This window comes from Parasteatoda tepidariorum, chromosome 9, assembly GCF_043381705.1.
Source record: "Parasteatoda tepidariorum isolate YZ-2023 chromosome 9, CAS_Ptep_4.0, whole genome shotgun sequence".
NCBI lineage: Eukaryota > Metazoa > Arthropoda > Arachnida > Araneae > Theridiidae > Parasteatoda > Parasteatoda tepidariorum.
Window position 1 is genome coordinate 85,635,247 of NC_092212.1, and position 21,429 is coordinate 85,656,675.

The 21,429-nt window shown below is 34.9% G+C and overlaps 1 protein-coding gene across 1 annotated transcript; it reads left to right on the plus strand.

Annotated features, from left to right (window-relative positions):
- The first annotated feature begins 558 nt into the window (after positions 1-558).
- On the plus strand, positions 559-20,011 carry LOC110281909 (uncharacterized). Its single transcript, XM_021145932.3, has 10 exons — positions 559-742; positions 3,648-3,694; positions 4,974-5,105; positions 7,257-7,408; positions 8,286-8,544; positions 11,836-11,954; positions 13,392-13,483; positions 15,500-15,667; positions 17,314-17,383; positions 19,905-20,011. The coding sequence occupies exons 1-10, from the start codon at positions 671-673 to the stop codon at positions 19,991-19,993; spliced, it is 1,200 nt and encodes a 399-aa protein (XP_021001591.2). The 5' UTR covers positions 559-670; the 3' UTR covers positions 19,994-20,011.
- Positions 20,012-21,429: the final 1,418 nt, after the last annotated feature.

A 21,429-nucleotide genomic window follows, 5' to 3' on the forward strand; every position in this document is an offset into this window, starting at 1 on the left:
AGGGTACACGGGTAATAAAATGCGTGGTCCAATTTGAATATTATAGGTCACTATTAGAGGAAGATGTTGACTTTGAATTTCCTTCCTTTGAATATTGACTTTGAATTTCCTCATTTTAACGCTATTCAACTCATTATTATATAAATATATTAATTGTAACCTATAGGACCAAATTGTGTACTCCCTTATATGTCTATAATTATTACCTCTGGTAGGGAACACACTTAAAAACAATCACATAAAGCTGTATATAGTATCACGTGATAATTAAGATTTCACATAGAATCTTAGAGTGCGTTTGGCCAGGGACTGTATAAAATAGATCAAAAATCAGCGTGGAGGGAATTATTCATTTGCCAAAAAGGAGTGAAAAAACCTGCTTACGTAGTATTTGAGCAGCCGTAAAAATGAAAATTTAAAGTGAAAATATATCACTTTTACGACAGAAAGAACGCAATTATTTGTGTATATTTAATGAAGCGATTCTATTTAAAGCGATGAAGCAATGAATCTTCATAAACTCAATAAGTTTTGTATGCTTTGGGACATCTGCTTCACTTTTACTTTCCTCGTTCGAGACACCATAAATCTGATGAAAAGTCGAAGCATTTCTTCATTCTAAGCTTTGACCCGGAAACCACCTGGGGGCCCCCACTCATTCCTTTCTACGATGATTTTCACAATCGCGTACCTACTATTTTCTTCCGTTACAGGCCGATTCTCTTACGATGTATGGAATGACGTATGTATGCACACTTTTTTAATCTGTTCTAAAATTCCGAAATATTGGTACAATCACTTAATGTAATAAATTGTGATTAAAAATATTTTCTTCCAATCTCTTTTTTTTATTGTCGAAAATGCCCCACGTGTACTTTTTATTATTGTTTTTGATAAATATGGATCAATATTCAATAATATTCTGAAAATTACTTTATTTCGCGTTTGAAATTTTTCTTTATTTTATGATACGAACCTACCTGTCGTATTTTTCTAAATGTTTCAACAAACAAAAACAAAAAAATTTTTTTTAGTGGCAGCGAAGAAAACGGCTACGTGTTTTAGAAAGGATTCTGAAGCTATTTTCGAACCGATGGCGTGTTCTGGGAAGTAAAAGCGGCTAGTACACAATGACATGAATGTCGGTCCCGATGTGGGGGATCCTAAACAATCTCTTGACCCTTCAATTGGCGGAATTGCTTTTTCTTTACACTATAATACTATTATAATTGAAAAATGTTTCGATTGGTTAAGATTTGAAAACTCTATAATTTGCATCACTTTTTCTATCAAATTTACAGTGTATTTTGTAGTAATAAATGTCAAACCAATTATCCTGGAGACATCAAAGATAAAAACTAAGTAGAGTGACTAAATGACAATCAGAAAACGAATATTCGAAGCCTTCATTTGTGAATATCGCTTCTAAAAGAAGAATATCAATAAACAACTTACGTTTTCACATTTTTGTTCACCTGCGCGCATGCAGAATTTATGTCTGGAAGTGATTTTAAAAGTGAAAATTTCGATCAAATTAATTAGGAAAACACTAAAGTTATTACATACTATCTATACATTAATATGTAAGGAGATTGCGAACAATATTTACAAATGTGATGGGGGGAAAAAAGCATTATTTGAACATTAGTAGTTTGTTTGTTTTTTCTAATTTTGAATTTTTATCTGTTTTGATTTTTTTTAATTTTTTCTTTGATTTCTTGCTATCTTCTCCTGTTTTTCTAAGATCTCTATTTTGGCAAAATTTCTCCCTTTTTACAGTCATGCTGTTTCCAATATGTGACGAGTTGCAATAAAATGTTTAATTGCGGTTATTTTTTAATTATTTTTATTTTATTGCGACTATGGAATAGCTTCTGAAGAATCTTTTTTGGCAGCTGGTATAATTCTTGAAAATGATTTCTGGAAAGGGTTTCGACCAATGATGGGATTCAAAACATTTAATCGCTTCCCTTTCCCCATTTTCTTTTCGGGGGGATGCACAAAATCAACGTATTTTTTTAAATTTTATTTATAAATACGAGGAGCTCAAACAAAACAGGATGCACAAGTTCTAAGTTGAAATTTTAATTTTTTTATGTGTAAAAAACCATTTTATTGACCATCTGTTTACCATCCAGAGTTATCACGGGACAATGAAAAAAGTGAAGTCTTTGTATAGGTTACACATCTTCATCAGCTGCATTACTTTCTCTCACGAGCGCCATTTTTTTTTACTCTTTTTTTCCATGTAAAATCAACAACCATCTTATATACAATAGCACAAAACACGTCCCACACATAGCAAAACTGCCAAACAAAAATGGGCAAACTTCCAATCACAGTAGATTATTATTTGTTTCGCTTCCGGTCGCCTAAAAACGTGATAATACAAAAGGTATTGACGTATTCTATTGTGCCCGAGTTTATTCGGGATAGTAAATATCTGCAACCTATACATATCCGAGTTTACTCGGGATAATGCGGGAAACGGTTAAGATATCGAATTATGTTTTCTATCTATTTCATACGGAAAACACTTGAGTTCTGTGTTCTCCCTCATTGAATGTATTCAAATATTTTATAACTAAAAGTTTCCTCTAAAGATCCATCATTAGTCTGGAGCATTTTCAAAAGCTTTAATTGTTCGTCAAATCAAATTATTCTTTTTTCTTTCATTAAATGAAAAATTTCTTTTTTGTAATGCTTTGGATAACATAGGGGATCCATTATGATGTTTCGGGAAGATTTCACTCTCTAGGTTTGCGTTTCCGCATTTTTCGTTTGATTTGAAGAGATTCATCTTCAACTGCCAATCCAAAAAACATTTTAATCATTCCATTTTCTAGTGCTGCTCTGAGATCAGATTATTGTTTGATAGATGAAACTTTATCAATACAAGATTTAAATAAATTATTTACTACTCCGATTGAATAATCTAAAACTACTGAAGGCAATGTCTTAAACGATGACAAACGGAAAATGACTCAAAATTCAAACACAGACAACGCTACCAGATTTAGTTTTAAATAACAGATTGTCGAACAGAACATGAACAGAACATTTCAAAAATGGATTTAGAATCTTGCTTTCACAATTCAAAAAATCCGACAGAGATGAAAGGGGAGATTTCTAAATCTTCCATTTTAATAAAAATCACTGAAACTGGACTTGCTGGAGATGATTGAAACTTCATCAACAATAAGGCACATTTTTAAATCTTTCCCTGTATTTTAACCATATATTTCATTTTTTATTGAGTTGATAATAAAGTTCACATTTTTTTAATATTAGGGAAGGAAATGTCTATAAAAGCTGATTAAGATGATTCGATTGAAAACATACACGAATCTCACAATTTATATTTCCTAAAACAAAATGTGCAATTTTTGATGATTTGATCGTATTTTCCTCAACATTCTTCCCTCTCAATTTATATTTGTTCTTAGCGTGGATAAGGATCGAACATTTTACTGCGCAATAACTCTCGGGGAAAACCGTATTGACACGCTATTCATTCGTCAAAATTTAGTAACCCTCAAAATGCAACAGATGGCGATGAGAAATTTATGTAAACCGTTCTTGATATTTAGTTCATTTTCGCAAATATTTCTAGAGCAAATTTTAAAGTGTCTTTTTTTTTTCCGTAGGTGCCTTGCCAAGAGTTTTACCAACCAGAAAACTGCGATTTTGATAAGTATTAATACATTATATTGACTCATTTGCAATAATCAACTACGGATCTAAAATTTTCGACGTGATAAATATTTTATGTTCCACAAAATTAAATTTTACTAACTTTCATATTTTTTTTAATTATACCATTTAAATATATCTCATAAAAGTTAATGCACGGGTAATATTTGTTTAATTAAGTATATTTGTTTAGTTTTAGGGGTTTTTTTCTACTAAATTTTATAGAATTCTCTAACTTTCCTCTGAAAATGAGTGTTTAGAATTACAGATGCTTGGAAATAAAGACCCTACTTAAATACAAACATACTTTGAAGAATTTTATGGGGCAGATGTTAAAATTAAACAACAAAAAATGCAGTTCATATGCTTTGTAATGAAAAGGTCGCATTTTGATTTGATTTCATTTACAAAATTCAAAAGCTCTTGCATTATTAATTTTTAAAAAAAATTGCATTATTAAATTTAAGCAACTTATTATCATCCTTTGGAAACTTCGTAAATAAATGCTAAAATATTTAGGAAAGTAAAATAATGATAAGCATAAAATAATAATTTTTTTAAAAGATTCATGTGGAAAAAAACGTCTTGAATAACTTTTGTTTTAAAGATCGGATTTTCACGCACCCACTACCAATATCAACGTTTCAAAGAGTATATAATATCAAACAATAGGAGAATAAAGTTGTGGGGAGAGAGTCAAAATTCATGTGTGAAAATGCATCCCACCATAGAATCGACTTAACATGTCTTATATACCATTGAATTGGAATCGTATTTTTGTAGGGGTAGACACACTACAGTACTCCCCCCCCCCACCAGAATTATAGCTGTGCTGGAAATCGATGAATAGGATACCACTAATTGATTCACTGCTGTTTTGTGAAAAGCCCGGAGAGCTGTATTAAGATCACCGTACTTATTTTGAGTGCCGATCGCGAAAGCTGTACATACTTTCTGGGATGTCTATCGCCCATCGATGACAGCCCCTGCACACCACTTTTTGATAGGACTTCCATCACATCACATTATTTGGGGGGGAAAATCACCCGAGTGAAATAATAATAAGATTGAATGTACTTGTCAACTCTATGAAAAATTTAGAAATACTAGAATTTCAGTGAAAAACTATCAGACATTTCAGTTGACATTTAAAGAAAATGACATTTGATATACTCAAGGGTGGGAGATGATTTCTGAGCCAAAAATTCTTACAATAAAAATACTATTTATTAACTGTTATTTTAAATGGTATGTTTAGATGGTATGTTTTCTTTCCATAGACTACTTAAGGTGACGGTGGATGATTTTGACCGTTGTGCTCCCGCACTTCTTCCCCTTGATTTCAGGAATTATTTCCTGGGTGCAGCCGGCAGAAGAGACACCTACATAGAGAACAAGAGAGCCTACAGACGGTAAATCTTTCTCAACCAATCTATATCCCCCTGAAGAAGAACTAAGTTGAGTTGCTTTGGGTGACTTTAAATTATATATTTATTTCGATAAATTATAAGGAGGATTCTCACCAAACACGACAATTGAATGCCACAGAGTGGCCCCAGGAGATACAGCGTTCGACTTCCAATGAGGTGGATCTGGTTCGATTTCCAGTAATGGCTGGCGATTCCCAGTAATGGCGATTCCCAGTAATGGCGATTCCCAGTAATGGCTGGTAGTTAGCCGCAGTGCTGGCTAACCCATGGAGGTTTTCGTGGTTTTCCTCTACGTGTAACGCAAACGCGGGTTAGTTCCATCAAAAAGTCCTCAACGAAGGCAAATTTATCTCCATACTAGATCCTGGAATTCCCTTGTCTTCTGGATAGGGTTCAGAATGACAATACTAAGACGTTGAACATAGGGAGTCGAAAATCTTAAATGGGGTCGGCTGTTCAACAAGGGGAATCTAACCCCTTGTTGAACAGCTACATCTAACACTGAGGACATGAAGTCAGCACTGTGATCGGCGGTAGGTACAGATATTCGGATTTAGGTTATAATATGTTCGATCATTATGTGGAGCAAATGAATGGCCCAGTAAAAGTGTCGGAATATCGATGATATCCTAAATGGCAGCTCAGCAATGGTAATGTTTGTACACATCATCTTTAATAAATCCCCAAAAATTTTTCAGTTCCGGAGAATATGCTGGCCCATTCCAGTGGAGTCTGGGTACTCCAAAGTGCTTCTCTAGAACACTCTCTGGGTCCTTTGGGATCGTCTTCCACATCCACATCGTGGTTTATTCACACCTGTTGTGCAGCAGCTCCTTTGACCCATTTCCTTGGGTTGGTTTGGAATACAGCGAATGTCTTCTCAATGTTTTCAAATTTGTTTGTCGACTGATATATTTCCAACACTGTCTTCACAATCCTCAACACTTTATTCTTGATGGTTGGTGCACTTTGACCTTCAGCATATGTATAAACTTCCTTTCAGCCGCAATCGAGCTGTTACGCCTCGCAAGTTGGCCTTCATAAGTGATCAGGCAAACTGCATCATGATGTTGTCAGTTGCAAATGGCCGACAACCACAACCCATTCCAATCATGACCTGTGTGGTCAACCACGAAGTTTGGCGAAACCGTTCAGAGGTTATGACGGTTTTATTTCAATACTTGTCTACTTGTGAAACACTTTTTACATTCGACTATTTTGAGGTCACCTGAATAGTTCTTCACCGCTTCCCTGACTGAACTCCCGAATTAACTCGGGTACGTATGTATTGCAACTATTTATTATCCCCCCCCCAAAAAAAAAAACGGTTGTAGCAGAATGCGTCAGTGCGTTTTGGTTTATCACGTTTTTAATCGGCCGGAACCCAAAAAATAAAAAATAGTAATCTGCTATGATTGCAAGTTCACAAAGTTTTGTTTGTTGAGTTTTTCTGTTAGATTGTGGGACTGCACATGTGTTTTGTACGATTGTATATACGATGGTTGCTGAATTGACATAGAAAAAAAGAGTCAAAAGAAATAGCGTGTCACTTCCCTGGCGTTTGGAAAGTATCCCTTTGCGTTGTCCCTTGTTTTAAAAACTTTCTTACAAAAACTAATATTTAACTTTTTTCATTTGTCCGAGATAATTGGGGAGAATAAACCTGATGGTCAATTAAATGTTTTTTACTCATAACAAATTAAAATGTCAAGTTAAAACGTGTGCATTATGTTTTGTTTTAGTTCCTTGTATTTATGAATAAAATAAAAAAGTTGGTTGATTTTCAGCATTTTTTTTTCAAACGGTTAAAATATTAACAAGAATGTCTTGTCATGAGCCTCTTGCTTTCAAAGATTCATTTATAAAATTCTTCTCTTTCTTACCTGAACTATTAAATCACTTTTTTTTTTTAATTTTGGAATCCAATATCAAGTAACCCGTTTAAAGAGGGGGTGATATTTGTGATTGTTCTTTGCTGACAAGGGTGAATGAGAGACACTGTATACGAATAACACTAAAATATCTTTATTTATTTATTTTTAAACTTTCTTTAAAATATGGAAATGTAAGAAAAAATGACCCCTGGAAAAAAATTCAACATTTGAATGTGTTTTTTCCTTCTGTCTAGAGTAGAATACAGATAATTCCCAAAGTACTGAGGAACGTGTATCGAAATCAACTGAAAACTAGAGTTTTGGGAGAGGAAGTGGACTTTCCTATTGGGTTATCACCGGTTGCACTTCAAAAACTGGCCCATCCTGAGGGTGAATTGGCCACTATTTCCGGTATGTATTTCAAAATTAAATCCTTTTACAAGAGACAGTTTTTTTAAGAATTTCTTTTTAATTCTGTTGAAATGTTCTTTATGTAAAACTATTAGGCACATGTTTTTTTTATTTTTTATTTGAGATGAAAAATTAAAATGGGGGGTCTGAACTGAAAATCCTCAGAAAACCACATCCATTTACTTGTAGCAATAATTCGTATGAAAGGAATGATCTAAGGCGATGACCGTCATCTGTTTAGAGTTAAGAAGAAGAAAATGCGTATGCCTTAAAAACAAACATTAAATTTGGAAAAATCTTGGAGAAAAAATTCAGAATCAAACTTTCCATTATTTCGTTTTTTTTTTCTTTTTTTCGTTCTAAAAAGTAAGTTTTGGGACGGTTGAAAATTATTAGAGTGATTTCATGAAAATTCCATAGCGAAAAGTGACGTAGCTTCGTTGAATAGTCTAAGCTATAGTTCGTTCGCCAGGAGTTGCCACTTGGCTCCGCCTTCATCGCGTGGTATCCGACGCTGTGGTCAGTTAGCTTTAATCATTTGCGTAGGGCCGAGAGTGCGCTGTATCGGTTCTTGTTAAACTGTTCTACTGTAAAATACACGGGCTACCAAAGCAGGGAAGCCATCCCCTCTGCAGAGGATCGAAATTGCGATTTGGGTTTTTATTTAGGAGATTTTTCATACACTTCCCATTTGTAGTTATTTTTAACGTAATGCATTACAATGTTAACAGATTGATACAGGAGCGTAAACAAGTGCAAAAAGTCGCGTGAAAGCAATAAAGCCTGTATATAGTTATCACCTGATAATTAAGATTAGAATCTTAGAGTGCGTGTCATAATTTGACTGTCTTTCTTCGATCTGTGTTTTTCATTTCAGCTCTGTCTGATGTGAAAACTGTGATGATCTTGAGCAGTTATTCGACGACATCCATAGAAGAGGTTGCGATGAAAGCGCGGGGGACGAGAATCCAGCTCTGGATGCAAACCTACATATTTCAGAACCGAAGTCTGACGGAAGAGATTGTGAGGAGGGCTGATAGGAGCCATTTCAAGGCCATTGTGCTCACCGCTGACTCCAACATTCAGGGAACACTTACCTGCCATGCTAGGAGGTTCCAAATACCAGATCACATCAAGTATTTAATCTCAGTTCAAATATTCATGTGAGAGGTCGAACCATTCATATTTTGTCAATAGGTCGAATCACTGTGTGAGTCCTTAAGACTAGTTAGAAGGCCTGGTGAAATTGGGTCCCGCAGTGGACTGATCGATAGGACACGGTCCCCAGCAGATCACCGAAGTCAAGCATCACTGGCTGCGGTCAGTGTGCGGGTGGGTGACCACTTGGATCAGTCTGCGTTGGGACGGAGGGTGTGTGGCATGGGTCCTTGTTAAACTATTCTACCGTTAAGTGCTCGACTTTGCGTGCAGGGCTACCGAAGCGGGGGTGTCATCCCCTCTGCAGATTATCATCCTCAGGGATGTTTCCCAAACCGTCGCCAATAGCCCATTGTGCAGCTCTAGTGCGACGTAAATGAACAACAACTCTCTCTGTGTTCCATGTCCTTCCTTCTGTGTGAATGTAACCCACCCTATAAATAGGTTTGTGGTTGGATGACGTGGGCAACGCCACCCCACCACCGTGACTCAGCCTCATTTGCCCACTGGGTAACGACGAGAGAGTAGCGTTACCCTGTGGAAAATAAGGCCGAGTGCCATTTAAAAAAAAAATATTTATCGCTTTTTAATTTCTCTCAGTTCTTTCCAGCATTCATAAAGGTTTTGATGTTTTCTGTTCTCTGTAGTGTAATTTTGATGTTTAGTTCTTTCAAGTTGTAAGACTTACGAAAGCGTTTCTTCTCTTAAATATTAATTTGAGATCCATGAATAACTTTGCATAACATATTCCTATAAGTTTATAATTACAGGTACAATGTTCTCAAAGAAAACAGACTACCCTTCATAAGTTTTGATCTAATGATCGGATCTTCACATTCTAAGACCTAATCTTAGTAGCTGAAATAGTGTTACGTGTCATACGTGTTGATTAATTAATGCAGACGATAGTTAAAGTTAATTTTAAAGAATGTAATTTTATATGGTAAATTACAAAATTTAAGCGAAATTGATCGAATAGTTCCTGACATCGAATTTGAAAAAAGAAAGTCGTATATTTAAAATTCGATTTTTCAGGTGTTCGAAATCGGCCGAACTACTATTCGGCCGATTTCGCTCAAATTTTGTATTTTGCCGTATAAAATTAAATTCTTTAAAATGAAGTAAGAAATGGCATACCTTACAATTCAAAACCTTTTCGACTATGATTAAATATAATAATAAAAAATAATAAATATTTACTAAAGGTTTTTCCCGTGGAATTATTATCATCGAATAACCAAAGTTTATAATTGTGCGCAAATTGTTTTTCATTAGCTTAAAAAGTTTTTGAGACAGTGCGAAATACCCAAAAAGTAAGATGAACACGAAAGGGTCGGTCAGCCCTCCTGACAGAACTATGGGGGTCCTATTTCCCAGATTGCTGGCACCCCCTCCATCTTAGGTGGGCAGGAATCCGTTGAAAAACACGTATGTTTGTTCAGAGAGCGTACGATTTTGTATCTGATTTCGTAACTTATAAATACCAACTGCAGTAATTAGTTAACATATTTAAGGCCCTTGAAAAACTAAGATTGAATCCTAAAACGTGAAGATGCGATCAAAAGTTATTCAGGGTGTGGGCCCTGCACAATAATAGTTTTCCAAGTGAAAGAAACAAAAGTTTATAAGGATTGATATATTTTCTAACTTTCCGCTCAAGAGACAAAAAAACGTTTTTCACCAAAATGAACTATTTTACAGAATACATGAAAGACATATTTTATTTTTCTCCTATTAATGCAGAAAAAGGAACATTTCCCCTTCTTACAATCTGATTCTTTTTTTCTTTAATGTTCATGAAGCAAACGTGAGAAAGAACATTGTTATTTTCTTTCAAATAAAATGCCTGCTATTTTTAAAAAAAATCCGTGTTTTTCCATTTTAGAAGAATGTGTAGATCAATCTCTTCATGGCACAATCAATATTCTGTGTAATCTATTAAACGTCTAAAGATTTCATTTCATTTGTTTTGTTTTTTCTTTCTATTTAATATAACTGCCGCCACAGACGAGATATCTCTTGTTTTTCTCGTTTTACGTTGTTGTTGTTGATTGCAACTTATATATACTAGTGATTGTATTTTTGTAGTGGTAGGCACGCTACAAAAGTGTTAAATTATTAATCTATCTGCTAATGTGAATTGCCGTTAAAACTGATTTTTGTTTTATCTATATTGTTTTATAGGATTCTGAAATTTTTGTTTTTCCTCACGAGGACTTGAGACTCCTTCATTTCCGAACTAAAATAGGATCAAAATGAAACGTTACTTCATTAAAAATCTATATCAATGAGTGAAAAAATTATATAAAACGAGCCAAGTCTTTACAATAAAAAAGAATAAGCAGGAAATTATAGGGATGCTCATCAAAATCAGATAAGCAATGAACGGCCACGGGCAAACTAAAAAAATTGTCTACAATTTTTTCGTCGATAATGTGTACAATCCATGGCCACATTATTAGACTCACTCTGAGATTTTATTGAAATCTTAGTAGCTTAATTGTTTTCACGAGACTGAAACCGGTTTGCACTTGTTTACGTTAGTGTTTCAATGGGCTAACATTATAATGCAATACGTTAATAATAAATACAAATAGGAAGTCTATAAAACATCTCCTGAATAAGAACCCATTACATGTATGTCTAAATATAAAAGTATTGCCTATAAACGCGTGCAAAACATGTCATTATTAAAACACTACAATGCGTCTCATCATTTAATCTAATTATTACAATATAATACCTATATATATTCTATAATTGATATATCATGTCATTTATCCAATCGTCGAATTTATATTATATATCGTTTAATTTAAGCAATTAATACAGGAACGTAAACAAGTGCAAACTGCGTAAAAGCAATAAAGCTGTATAGAGTATCACCCGATAATTAAGATTTTACATAGAATCTTAGAGTGCGTCTCATGATTTGGACAGGGACTGTATTTTGTTATTATTTCTCTAAATAAAGATGGAATTATCTTGAAGTTTTTATAATTTTCTGAAAATTACTTTATTCCAAACCTCTGTTTCTTAAACTTTCCATTTTAGAAGCAAAATAAACCTCGTAGCATGTTGAGATGCTTTTACTTCAATTGAAATGTTTAACAATATTTAAAAAAAAATAATTTTCAATTTTGGAAAAGTGGCTTTGTGTTTTTTTTAAAAAAAAATGGTCACTGTGAAAAAAATGCTGCAACTGCCCAGCGGCAAAATGTTGCCCTATGACCTGAAAGCTTTAAAAAAAAATGTAAATAATTTTTCAGATTGGTGAATCTGGGTCCTGAGTATGAAGATATCGTTTCAGCAGCAGCGACATTCGACGACATCCGGTGGTTGAAGACGATCACCAGACTACCCATCGTCGTCAAAGGAATATTATCAGGTTTCGTTTCTATTTTCTTATACACTCCATGAGACTTCACTCTTTTAAGATTCTGTGTAAGATCTTAATCACCAGGTGATACTCTATACAGCTTTGGTGTTTTTGCGCGATTTGCACTTGCTTACAATCGTGCATCAATGGCTTAACATTGTCATGCAATACGTTAAAAATAAATACAAATAAGAAGTATATAAAAAATCTGCTGAATAAGAACCCCATCTCAGAACCATTTCTCTAGACTGGCAGAGACGTAGTTTGACGAAACGGGTATTCGAAAACTGCCCTCTCACAGTTCCATAGAACACCTTTTTAGGGAGGAATTCGAGTGCAGATTTAAGTTAGCCAGTCAAAATCCTCCCTGCAAGAAGCTGTGATGGAAGTCCAATAAAGAACTGGTGAAAGAGTGTTCGCTGTCATGGATGCAAAAGGGGAGACCCACATCCTGTTAATGTGTCCCACAGGATGTCCTTACTTTTGGCAAGATAGTGTACCCATCTTAGTACATTGGGGACTGATACACAACCATTCAACATTTGTGCGAAGTACATACATGGATCAGTGGTAACACATGAAAGTCGAAATGATCAGTCTACTATAACACTAGATAGTATCCCAAATAGCAAAGTAAGATTTATTTTCACTCAGCAAAAACCTTTTAATGTAAACCTAAAAAGTTTTTTTTATGCTGTTTACGTGTAAGCCTTCTCACCTTGAAACGAGATCCGTGACCCTCTGCTCTATTCTACGCACATTACCCTCATCCGAAACCTTGGAATACAACCTTCTCTGTAAAAACCTTACATCGAGGTTGACTTGGGGTTTTCGAGTGTGAAAAATTGCTTTCATCGTCTCAAGGGGAATGCAATCTTAAATCTGGGTCATTAGAAGGTTTCTTCTCGTAAAGTCTTGTTATGCTCAACTAAAATCCACCTTGTCTTGAAATTTTAATGGACAACTGGATCCTATCGCTAGTGTGACGTCACCTAAAACGTCATGAGTGACCACTACTTTTTTAAAAAAGCTTTAAAGAAATATTTTTTTAATCCTTTTCGAATGAAAGGTTTGTAACTGCACTATTTTTGCTTCATTGAAAAAAGGTTTTTAGTGCGAACATCTTCGTGACACTCGAAAGAAAATTCCGACGCAAGGTTATATGCTTTCTGGGTATAGTAGTCGATGCGTTGAACTACTATAATGCGACTACAATATTACTAAGGTATTATTGAATTCGAGAAATGAAACGCCGACTCTGTAGTGACTTAGCATCTCTCTCTTATTTCCCCCCCCCCCTTACTTCATTGTTTTTCATCATTCAAAGTTTTTTTTTGTTCATAATTTATCATAGTTTTTAGAGAAAAAAAATAACTGAAATAGTAACTAGCCCCGCTACTATTTATTTCTGTAGTACATTCATGAACTTTTTTTTGTGAAATGTAGGAGAAGATGCAAGAAGTGCAGTGCAGGCAGGAGCTTCCGCTATTTTGGTATCTAACCACGGGGCGAGACAACTAGATTCTGATCCAGCTACTGTATGATTTGCTTCTTTATTTATTTTTTAATCTACAGATGATTGCTATATTGCAAACGTCGCAGGGAATGAAAAGATAAAGCGCGAAATAAAGAAGGTCATTGCGAAAAATAATTTTTTAAAAAAAGGTTAATAAAAAGACTACTTAGTTAGTGAGTTGGATCACCTAAAAAAAAAACAATTTTATTTTCAAGCTATTCATAATCCCTCAGAATAAGTTCGCAATCCAGGAAATAGGGTGCCAACAGTTTAATGGATAAAGCCACCCTCTTGTTTTAAAAAAACTTTTTTAGGACAATGTAACCAAAAAAAATAAAATTTTAAAAAATTCTCCCAAATTATAAAAATCAATCACTCATTTAAAAAAAATAATTTTTATAATTTTTTATTATTTTAATTTTTTTTTATTGATAGCGAGCACAAGATTTCGAATTGTCAAAGGTAAAAGAAAATTGTAATGTTTTAATATTTATGATGTTAGATGACCAGAATTTGAATAAAATGGGTAGAACATTAAAAATCATTTTTTTAAAAAAAGTTTCTTTCTAATTATGTTGCAAACCAAAGTAAACTTTTATTCAATTTCAACTCCCTGATGACCTCCTCTTGATTGAGTTAAATAGTCGAAGTCTATAGCAAACGCACAGTTTTGTAGTGGCAGACGCACAACGTCACTTACATATATCCGAAAGTTATACCCATACAATTTAGCAATCCATTGTTTTTGAGATCGTTTTAAATAATCAGTTGTCTGATGTTAGATTTTTGATGAAATATCATTATTGATGTTAAACTCATTTTTTTAGCATCTTCTAAATCAGTTTTCATCACTTTAAGCTGAACTAAAAATGAAATTTTTTTAAAAATCTAAACGCTGATAAATGTTAAGTTTTATATTAGTTACTCTAAATAGCATCACTTTATTGCTTTAGAGTTTTGAAGAAATATCCGTGGAAAAGTTGTAAAAATTATGTTTCTTCTCCTCATCTAATACGGAGCGATCCTTTTATTTAAAGGTGCCAAGTGATACTATTTCATCAAAAGTGTGTTAAGTACTAAAAAAAAATAGAAAGAGAACGCAAATCAAAAAATTGTAGAATAATCATAAAACATGAGGGTTTTTGATGGAAATTCATGATGGTTACCATCATATTCATGTTGGTCCATCAAAGAAAAAACATCATAAAATTTGTCTTGGGTACCACTACAAAAATGAAACTCTAATTCACTACTTATGTTAAATCCATTCTATTTTAAGATACCTTTTCGTAGATGATGGTTGACATTGTCTATAGCAGTGGTTACCAACTGGCGGCCCGCGAAGCCTTTTTTTTGAGGCCCGCGAACTAAATTATATTAGTTGTCATTTTTGCGGACAATTTTCGTAAAAAACTATATGGTTTTAAAATACCTTTCTTTCGTTTAAAAAAAACTCCTTAATTCTTCGTTTCTGCGAAATTTAACATAATAACGACGCAAAAAAATTTATTTCTCAGGTTTTGCATCCGAGAAAATATTTATTCAAATACAAAAATAGTCGCGCATGTTGCTCAATCTACTTCCAATTTTAATTTGTAATTCGATACGTTTGTTTTGTACAACTTGATAGAAATCTGACAGTAATATTTGATGTTCCTTCAAACATAAAAGAGTCCTGTATAAAATTTTGATAAAGTTGCAGCCCGCCATTTGACTGGAGTTTTTAATTAGCCTCATGTAAGTTGGAAACCCCTGGTCTACAGCTTCTCTCTCCACAAATGTAACCCTTACTCCGCTTTAGAGAATGTCTCTTAAAAGGATGAGACAAACCTTTCATCTACTTAAGCAAGTTCAGCTGAAGAATCTGAATTTTTCTGTCCATCATTTCAACGCTTTGGGGATTACGCAATGGGGTTTGCACTATGCTCATTTGAAAACATTTCTTTTTTTCAACATTTGAAACTTTATAAACTGACTTTTCTCTGTATTTTTAAATTAATTCTCTCTATGCAAGTGAACACTGAGGTGTGTGTTTCAGATTGATGTGGTGTCGAATGTAGTGGATGCGTTGAAGGTATTCTATCCACCCAGAGAAGTCTACATGGACGGGGGTATTCGTAGTGGAGTAGATGCATTCAAGGCTATAGCAAGTGGAGCCAGAATGGTGTTCTTCGGAAGGCCGACCATCTGGGGACTCACCATCAACGTAATTATTCAATTTTGAATCTTTCATGGAAACAGAAATATCTCCAATCACGAAATCAAAAATTGGTACTCATCCATGTGTTGGGGATACCGAATGGTCACCCATATTGCGCCACGTAAGCGATAAAAATGAATTTTAATATCGTGATGTATAATGAAAAAAAATACCGATTTTTAAATAGTATCCGAATATTTCTTTGTTTCATCTAACTCATGAATGTTATTTTTGGTGGTCTATATTACCCATACCGAAACAAAATGTATGAACTGTCACTATAAGCTGTCACTATGTATCGTTATCAATAATATTCCCAATTTGACGTGCCATGTTATCGATTTAGACCAGGATAGTATCGTATCCATAATGATGACGATATTATCGTATTCCATATGCATTGTTATCATCAAAAATCGCAATGTTATCGTATAAAATATACTTATGTCTATTATGGGTAGTCTTTGTTAAGCAGAATCAGGCGTTATTCCTAGATGTCGGCTTCTTTAAAGGGACTCAACAATGCTTTGACGAGTTTTGTACATTCCTCATGTAAACAGTAAATACGAACCCCAGCATTATGCCGAGAAATTAATTAGAGCTGTTAATTGAGTTTTTTTTCTTTCATGATTGGTTATAGTGCAGTTATGTTATATATAGTCCCTGGCCATATTATGAGACGCACTCTAAGATTTTATGTAAAATTGTAATTATCAGTAATGATACTCTATACAGCTCTAGTGTTTTTACGAGGATGAAACCGGTTTGCATTTGCTTACGCTCCTGTATCAATTAGGGTTAACATGGGTAATGCAATACGTTTAAAATAAATACAAATCGGATGTACATAAAAAATCTCCTGAATAAAAACCCCATTACCCGTATGTTTGACTACAAAAGTATTACCTTTAAACTCGTGCGGAACAATGCTGTGTTGGTTATAAACGTAAATGTTCCCTAATTATAATCAACACTAAAACAAGTATCAAATAGAACAAACTCTCTTACTATCACAAGTGTACACAAAGAATATATACATGTTGCCAACAAAAGAATAATGTAAGAAATAATATAATCGCATTTGCGTCTGGTAATCACTGCATCTGCGTTCACGCACTTGCGTCTGGAACAAATGTCAGTATTAAAACACGTCTCATCATTGGGTCTAATTATTATAATATACTAATATAATGCTTGATATAATAAATATTCTATATTATTTATATAATATATCATTCAATTTATCCAATCGTCAAACTTTTATTATATAGCGTCTCATTTAACTTATGGATACAGGAACGTAAACAAACAGTCTCGTCAAAACAATAAAGTTGTATAGAGTAGTATGACCTGATCATTAAGATTTTACATAAAATCTTAGAGTGCGTCTCATAATTTTGCCATGGACTGCATTTTGTATTTTAATATATTTTTTGGACAATTTCTTTTTGTCAAGTTTCCAACAATAGTAACCATTTCATAAATGAATTGTTAATTCTTCATTAAATAAAAGTATAATTCTTTCCGTTTTTTTCGCGAAATTTAACAGAGAACTGAGGGAGATTTCTAAGATTGACACAATCCGCACTTCATTCGATACGTCAAAGCTCCATTCTTTTTTCAAAAAAGAACATCCTATTATTGTATTTCAGGGTTCTGAAGGCGTAAAGCAAGTACTGAATCTAGTGAAAAGTGAATTCAACGACACAATGCTCTTATCAGGTAAGGCTAAAGGAATTCGTTTTGTTTTAGGAATTTTCTGTAAATAGAGACTGAAGTTATTCTTCTTCTAATTACTTTACTTGTCAGTACATCAAATGAATAACTATATTATTTTGGTTTAACCCTTTTATCAGGGGGTTCCAAATTCCAAGCATTAAAAAGTACCTACACTATCTTGCCAAATGTATTCAGACACCCATTGGTATGGAGCGTCCTGTGAGACATATTAATAGGATGTGGGCCCCTCCCCCTTTTGCAGTCATGACACGAACACTTTTCCACCAGTTTTTGATTCGACTTTCATCTCAGCTGTGCTTGCAGAGGGAGGATTTTGACTGGCTAACGTAAATCTGCACTCTAATGCGTCCTAAAGGTGTTCTGTGGAAGGCCAGTCCAGTTCCTGAACACCTATTTCGTCTGTGCGACCCGCAGTGGGACTGATCGTTAAGACACGGTTCCGAGCAGATAGCCGAAGTCAAGCATCACCGGTCAGTGTGCGGGTGGGTGACCCCTTGGATCAGTCTGCGTCCTCGTTAAACTGTTCTACCGTAAAGTGCTCGACTTCGCGTGCAGATCGTCGTGCAGAGGATCAAAATTGTGATGGCATGTCTTCGGATCATCCTCAGGGATGTTTCGAAAAACCGTCGCCAATAGCCCATTGTGCAGTCAATGAGCTACAACTATTTTGTCTGTGCAAGCCTCGATGCGTGAATGCTGGAAGAGGCCCAAAATATTGCCATAAGAGTTGAGAGAGCAGCATTGCTCACAACTAATGGACACAGGTCAAACCACATAAAACAACTCTATTCTGTTTCCACCACCCTAACAACCGGATGTCCAGATGAGTACCTTATTGAGATTTCGGGTCGCTACATATCCTTTGAATCGATACCGTGAGGGAGAATCATGTGATCACGGCCCAAATGAGGTTAAACTAGGCCAATAAAATTGTTAGAGAAAAAAATAATAATCTCAGGTTGCGACATTCTTCAATGTTGAAGGATATCTATGTTTCTCTGATTCTATTTTTGACAAGGACTCTAAAACAGTATATAAAGTGGAGTGATCTGGGAACTTTTCAATATTAAGTTTTTGTTTAAGAAAAAAAGGCATTTCAAAAGAGTAAAAAATTAATCTCGATTGAGTGAAAACAGCAAAAGAAGAAAAAGAATGCTCTGATATTTCCATTTTGTACTTCAAGAGGAGACCTCCCACACATGCGACCTATGACGTCATCGCCAGTTATCAGCAAAATGGCGGTATTAAAGTTGAGCAAAGTTTATCGACACAAGTTAGAAAATGCAGAACTGTATCGCGCATCGAATTTATGGAATTCCTTCTCGCCCATCTCTTTTACTAAACTTAGATTTATTATTTGGTTATGTGTTTCATTTTAACCGTGATGTATTTTTGTTTTGTGTTCCTGGCCACTTCGATGCATAAGTAGTTTTTTTATGTTCCACGTGGCTTTGTGTTAAAGTCTCCGTGTAAATGTAGAGTGAGAGAGTTTCAATCTTTGCGAAAGAATTTAGAATGCGTCACTTAAGAGAATGGATAATTGACGAGCTTGGCTTACTCGAAAGGGAATGGAAAGAACAGTTGCTAGCGTAAACAAATGCCACGCTTCAACAATCCAATCAGGATCGAGATACCCACCCTACGTCACTTGCAAGGTATTCCCTTTAGCATCAAGGTAAGTGAGTTCGAATTCTCCAAAGTTATCAGACCAGTCAGGAGGGGATTCTAAGCAAGCATTTCCAGAATGTCATTAGAATCGTGACATCTTTGAATGTAGCTAACCGTGAGGTCATAATGGATGTTCATCCGAAGACACCTCTCTTGGTGCTTCTTTGACTGCCTTCAAGAACCATTCCATTTTACTATGGATGGACCACCCATCACTCACGGGATGATGAGGCTATCGATAAGAGAGCCCCAAAAGACCGATCCTGCAAACATTAACAATTTGTCTGTCATTTTGCAAAATAATGGCGATTGTTTGCAAAGACTCGTGTTATTTCATGAGTGCGGACTTTTTTAAGTGACCTGACAAAGAACCTTCAAAATAACAGTTATTCGGAAGTCTTACTATCATGATATCTATGTAGCATAAAACTTTTAGCTTAAAAAAAGTGACGCAATTTCTTTTTCGAGTTGGCAATAAGTAACTAAAATAGGAAGCGATTGGGAAAAATCTGAAACACAAGACAACATGAATGAAAAACACGTCCCCTCATTAAAATCTACTAAAAACAACATTATTATCGTTCAGGCATGTCATTTCAATAACAATAACTATAAAACAGCTTTTGACGAGCCTATCAAAGTGATATTTTTGACAATTATTAGAAACATATAATTAACGCGTGTAAGTTAATTTAGATAAATAAAACTTCCGGTTCAAATCCACAGGATTGTGCAATCAATGAATATAATTAGGAAAACAACCATTATTTTATTAAATTTAACGTCCCCCAGTATATTTTAATGTCTTAAATCTCTATTTTTTTTATTGTTCCAGGATATGCTCAACCATCTGACATAAGAAGAAACAGTTTAATACCAATGTACAGAAGTCATTGCACTCGGGGATATGTAAACGAACAATAAAAAAAATTCAAATGAACAGATATGTCTCTTAATTCATCTAATTTATTTAAGGTTCCAATCTTTTTTTATTTTTACCACCAACAGAAACAAACTTTTCTTTTTTTATGGTGTATATAACCGAACCTTAAAAATCCGTATTTAAAAATTAAACTAAAGCTCTGCAATGGAGCGAAGTTTGTAATTCTATGGAAAGTAATCAATGAAATGATAGGATGAATGTTTTTTCGCAGCCATGTCTGTCTTCGAAATAATATTTCGTAACGACTACTCGGACTGCATTTCCTGTCTGAAGCACTATTTTTGCAGAGAGAATACGATCCGATAAGTCGTACAACGATCGCCATTTAACAATGCGCAGAGCACGTTCTTAAAGTACATGCATGTTCGAATTTTTAAGCTCGCCGTAGCATGTAGCGCAGTACTTTGCGTGGGCAGCTTTCGTATACCAATATTAATATATTTGGAACTTATTACATAACCCTTTAACATTTAAGTTTGGTGTACATACATTTGTCTATGACAGTCAATTAAAGCCAAATTTAAAAAAAAAAATAATAGAATTCTTATTAGATAATAATAGCAGAGCGCTCTACTAAATCGCAGTATGCTTCTCAGCCTGTGAGTTGTTTTTCTTGTATAGCGCACCGCATCCAGCAGTTCCCCGCACTGGTTAATTATTTGAAGATCGGAACTTCTCATTTCTATTTTCTTTCGTTCAGCCAAGCCGCTTTCTGGAAAGCGACCATTTATGGCTCTTTTGGGAGAGCCAGGATTATGTAACTTTATGTTGCATCCAATAAAGTATTTAAACAATTGTTCTAAAGCTAAATTGAAAGAATCCCTAATAGTTAACGGGAGAAAAAAATAAAAAATTGCCATGTATGTACACTGTTGGAACTTCCCGGACACGTCTCTTACCTACATCGCTGTAGCCGCAATCTTGAAAATAGCGTCCCCTCGTCATACCTCGTGGGTGCCGAGTTCGAATCGACCAGCTATCATTGGGATCGAACTCAGGTCACCTCATTTAGAGGCTCTATTCTCTCAGCCACCCTTCTCTGTATTATAGCGGTCGTTGAACAGCCGACTCAATTTTTTTCGTGGTGTTTACGAATGTGGATGTTCAACTCCGTAGCCTTGTAATTTTGAACCCAATACAGATGACAAGGGAACCCCTGGATCAGATATTCGGAGAAATTTTGCCTCCATGACGGACTTTTTCGATGAAACTAACCCGCATTATAGTTGCATGGAGAATAAAACAGCACAAAAACCTCCCACGGTTAGCCTGACTGCAAAGGAACCCATGATCCGTCTACCACTGAGGACACTCTCTATATTTTATTTAACAACCGATCTGATTTTTTGTGTTCACGACTACTCGTGTCCAACTCAGTAGTCTTGTAATTTTTAACCAAATCCAGAAGACAAGAGAA

What these genes read in the sequence shown, in the direction of transcription:
- LOC110281909 (XM_021145932.3), top strand. Translation starts at nt 671, where the DNA reads ATGATTTTCACAATCGCGTACCTACTATTTTCTTCCGTTACAGGCCGA. An exon ending in AACAAGAGAGCCTACAGACG is followed by an intron (nt 5,106 to 7,256) that starts GTAAATCTTTCT and finishes TGTCTAGAGTAG; the next exon opens with AATACAGATAATTCCCAAAG. An exon ending in CGACACAATGCTCTTATCAG is followed by an intron (nt 17,384 to 19,904) that starts GTAAGGCTAAAG and finishes TTATTGTTCCAG; the next exon opens with GATATGCTCAACCATCTGAC.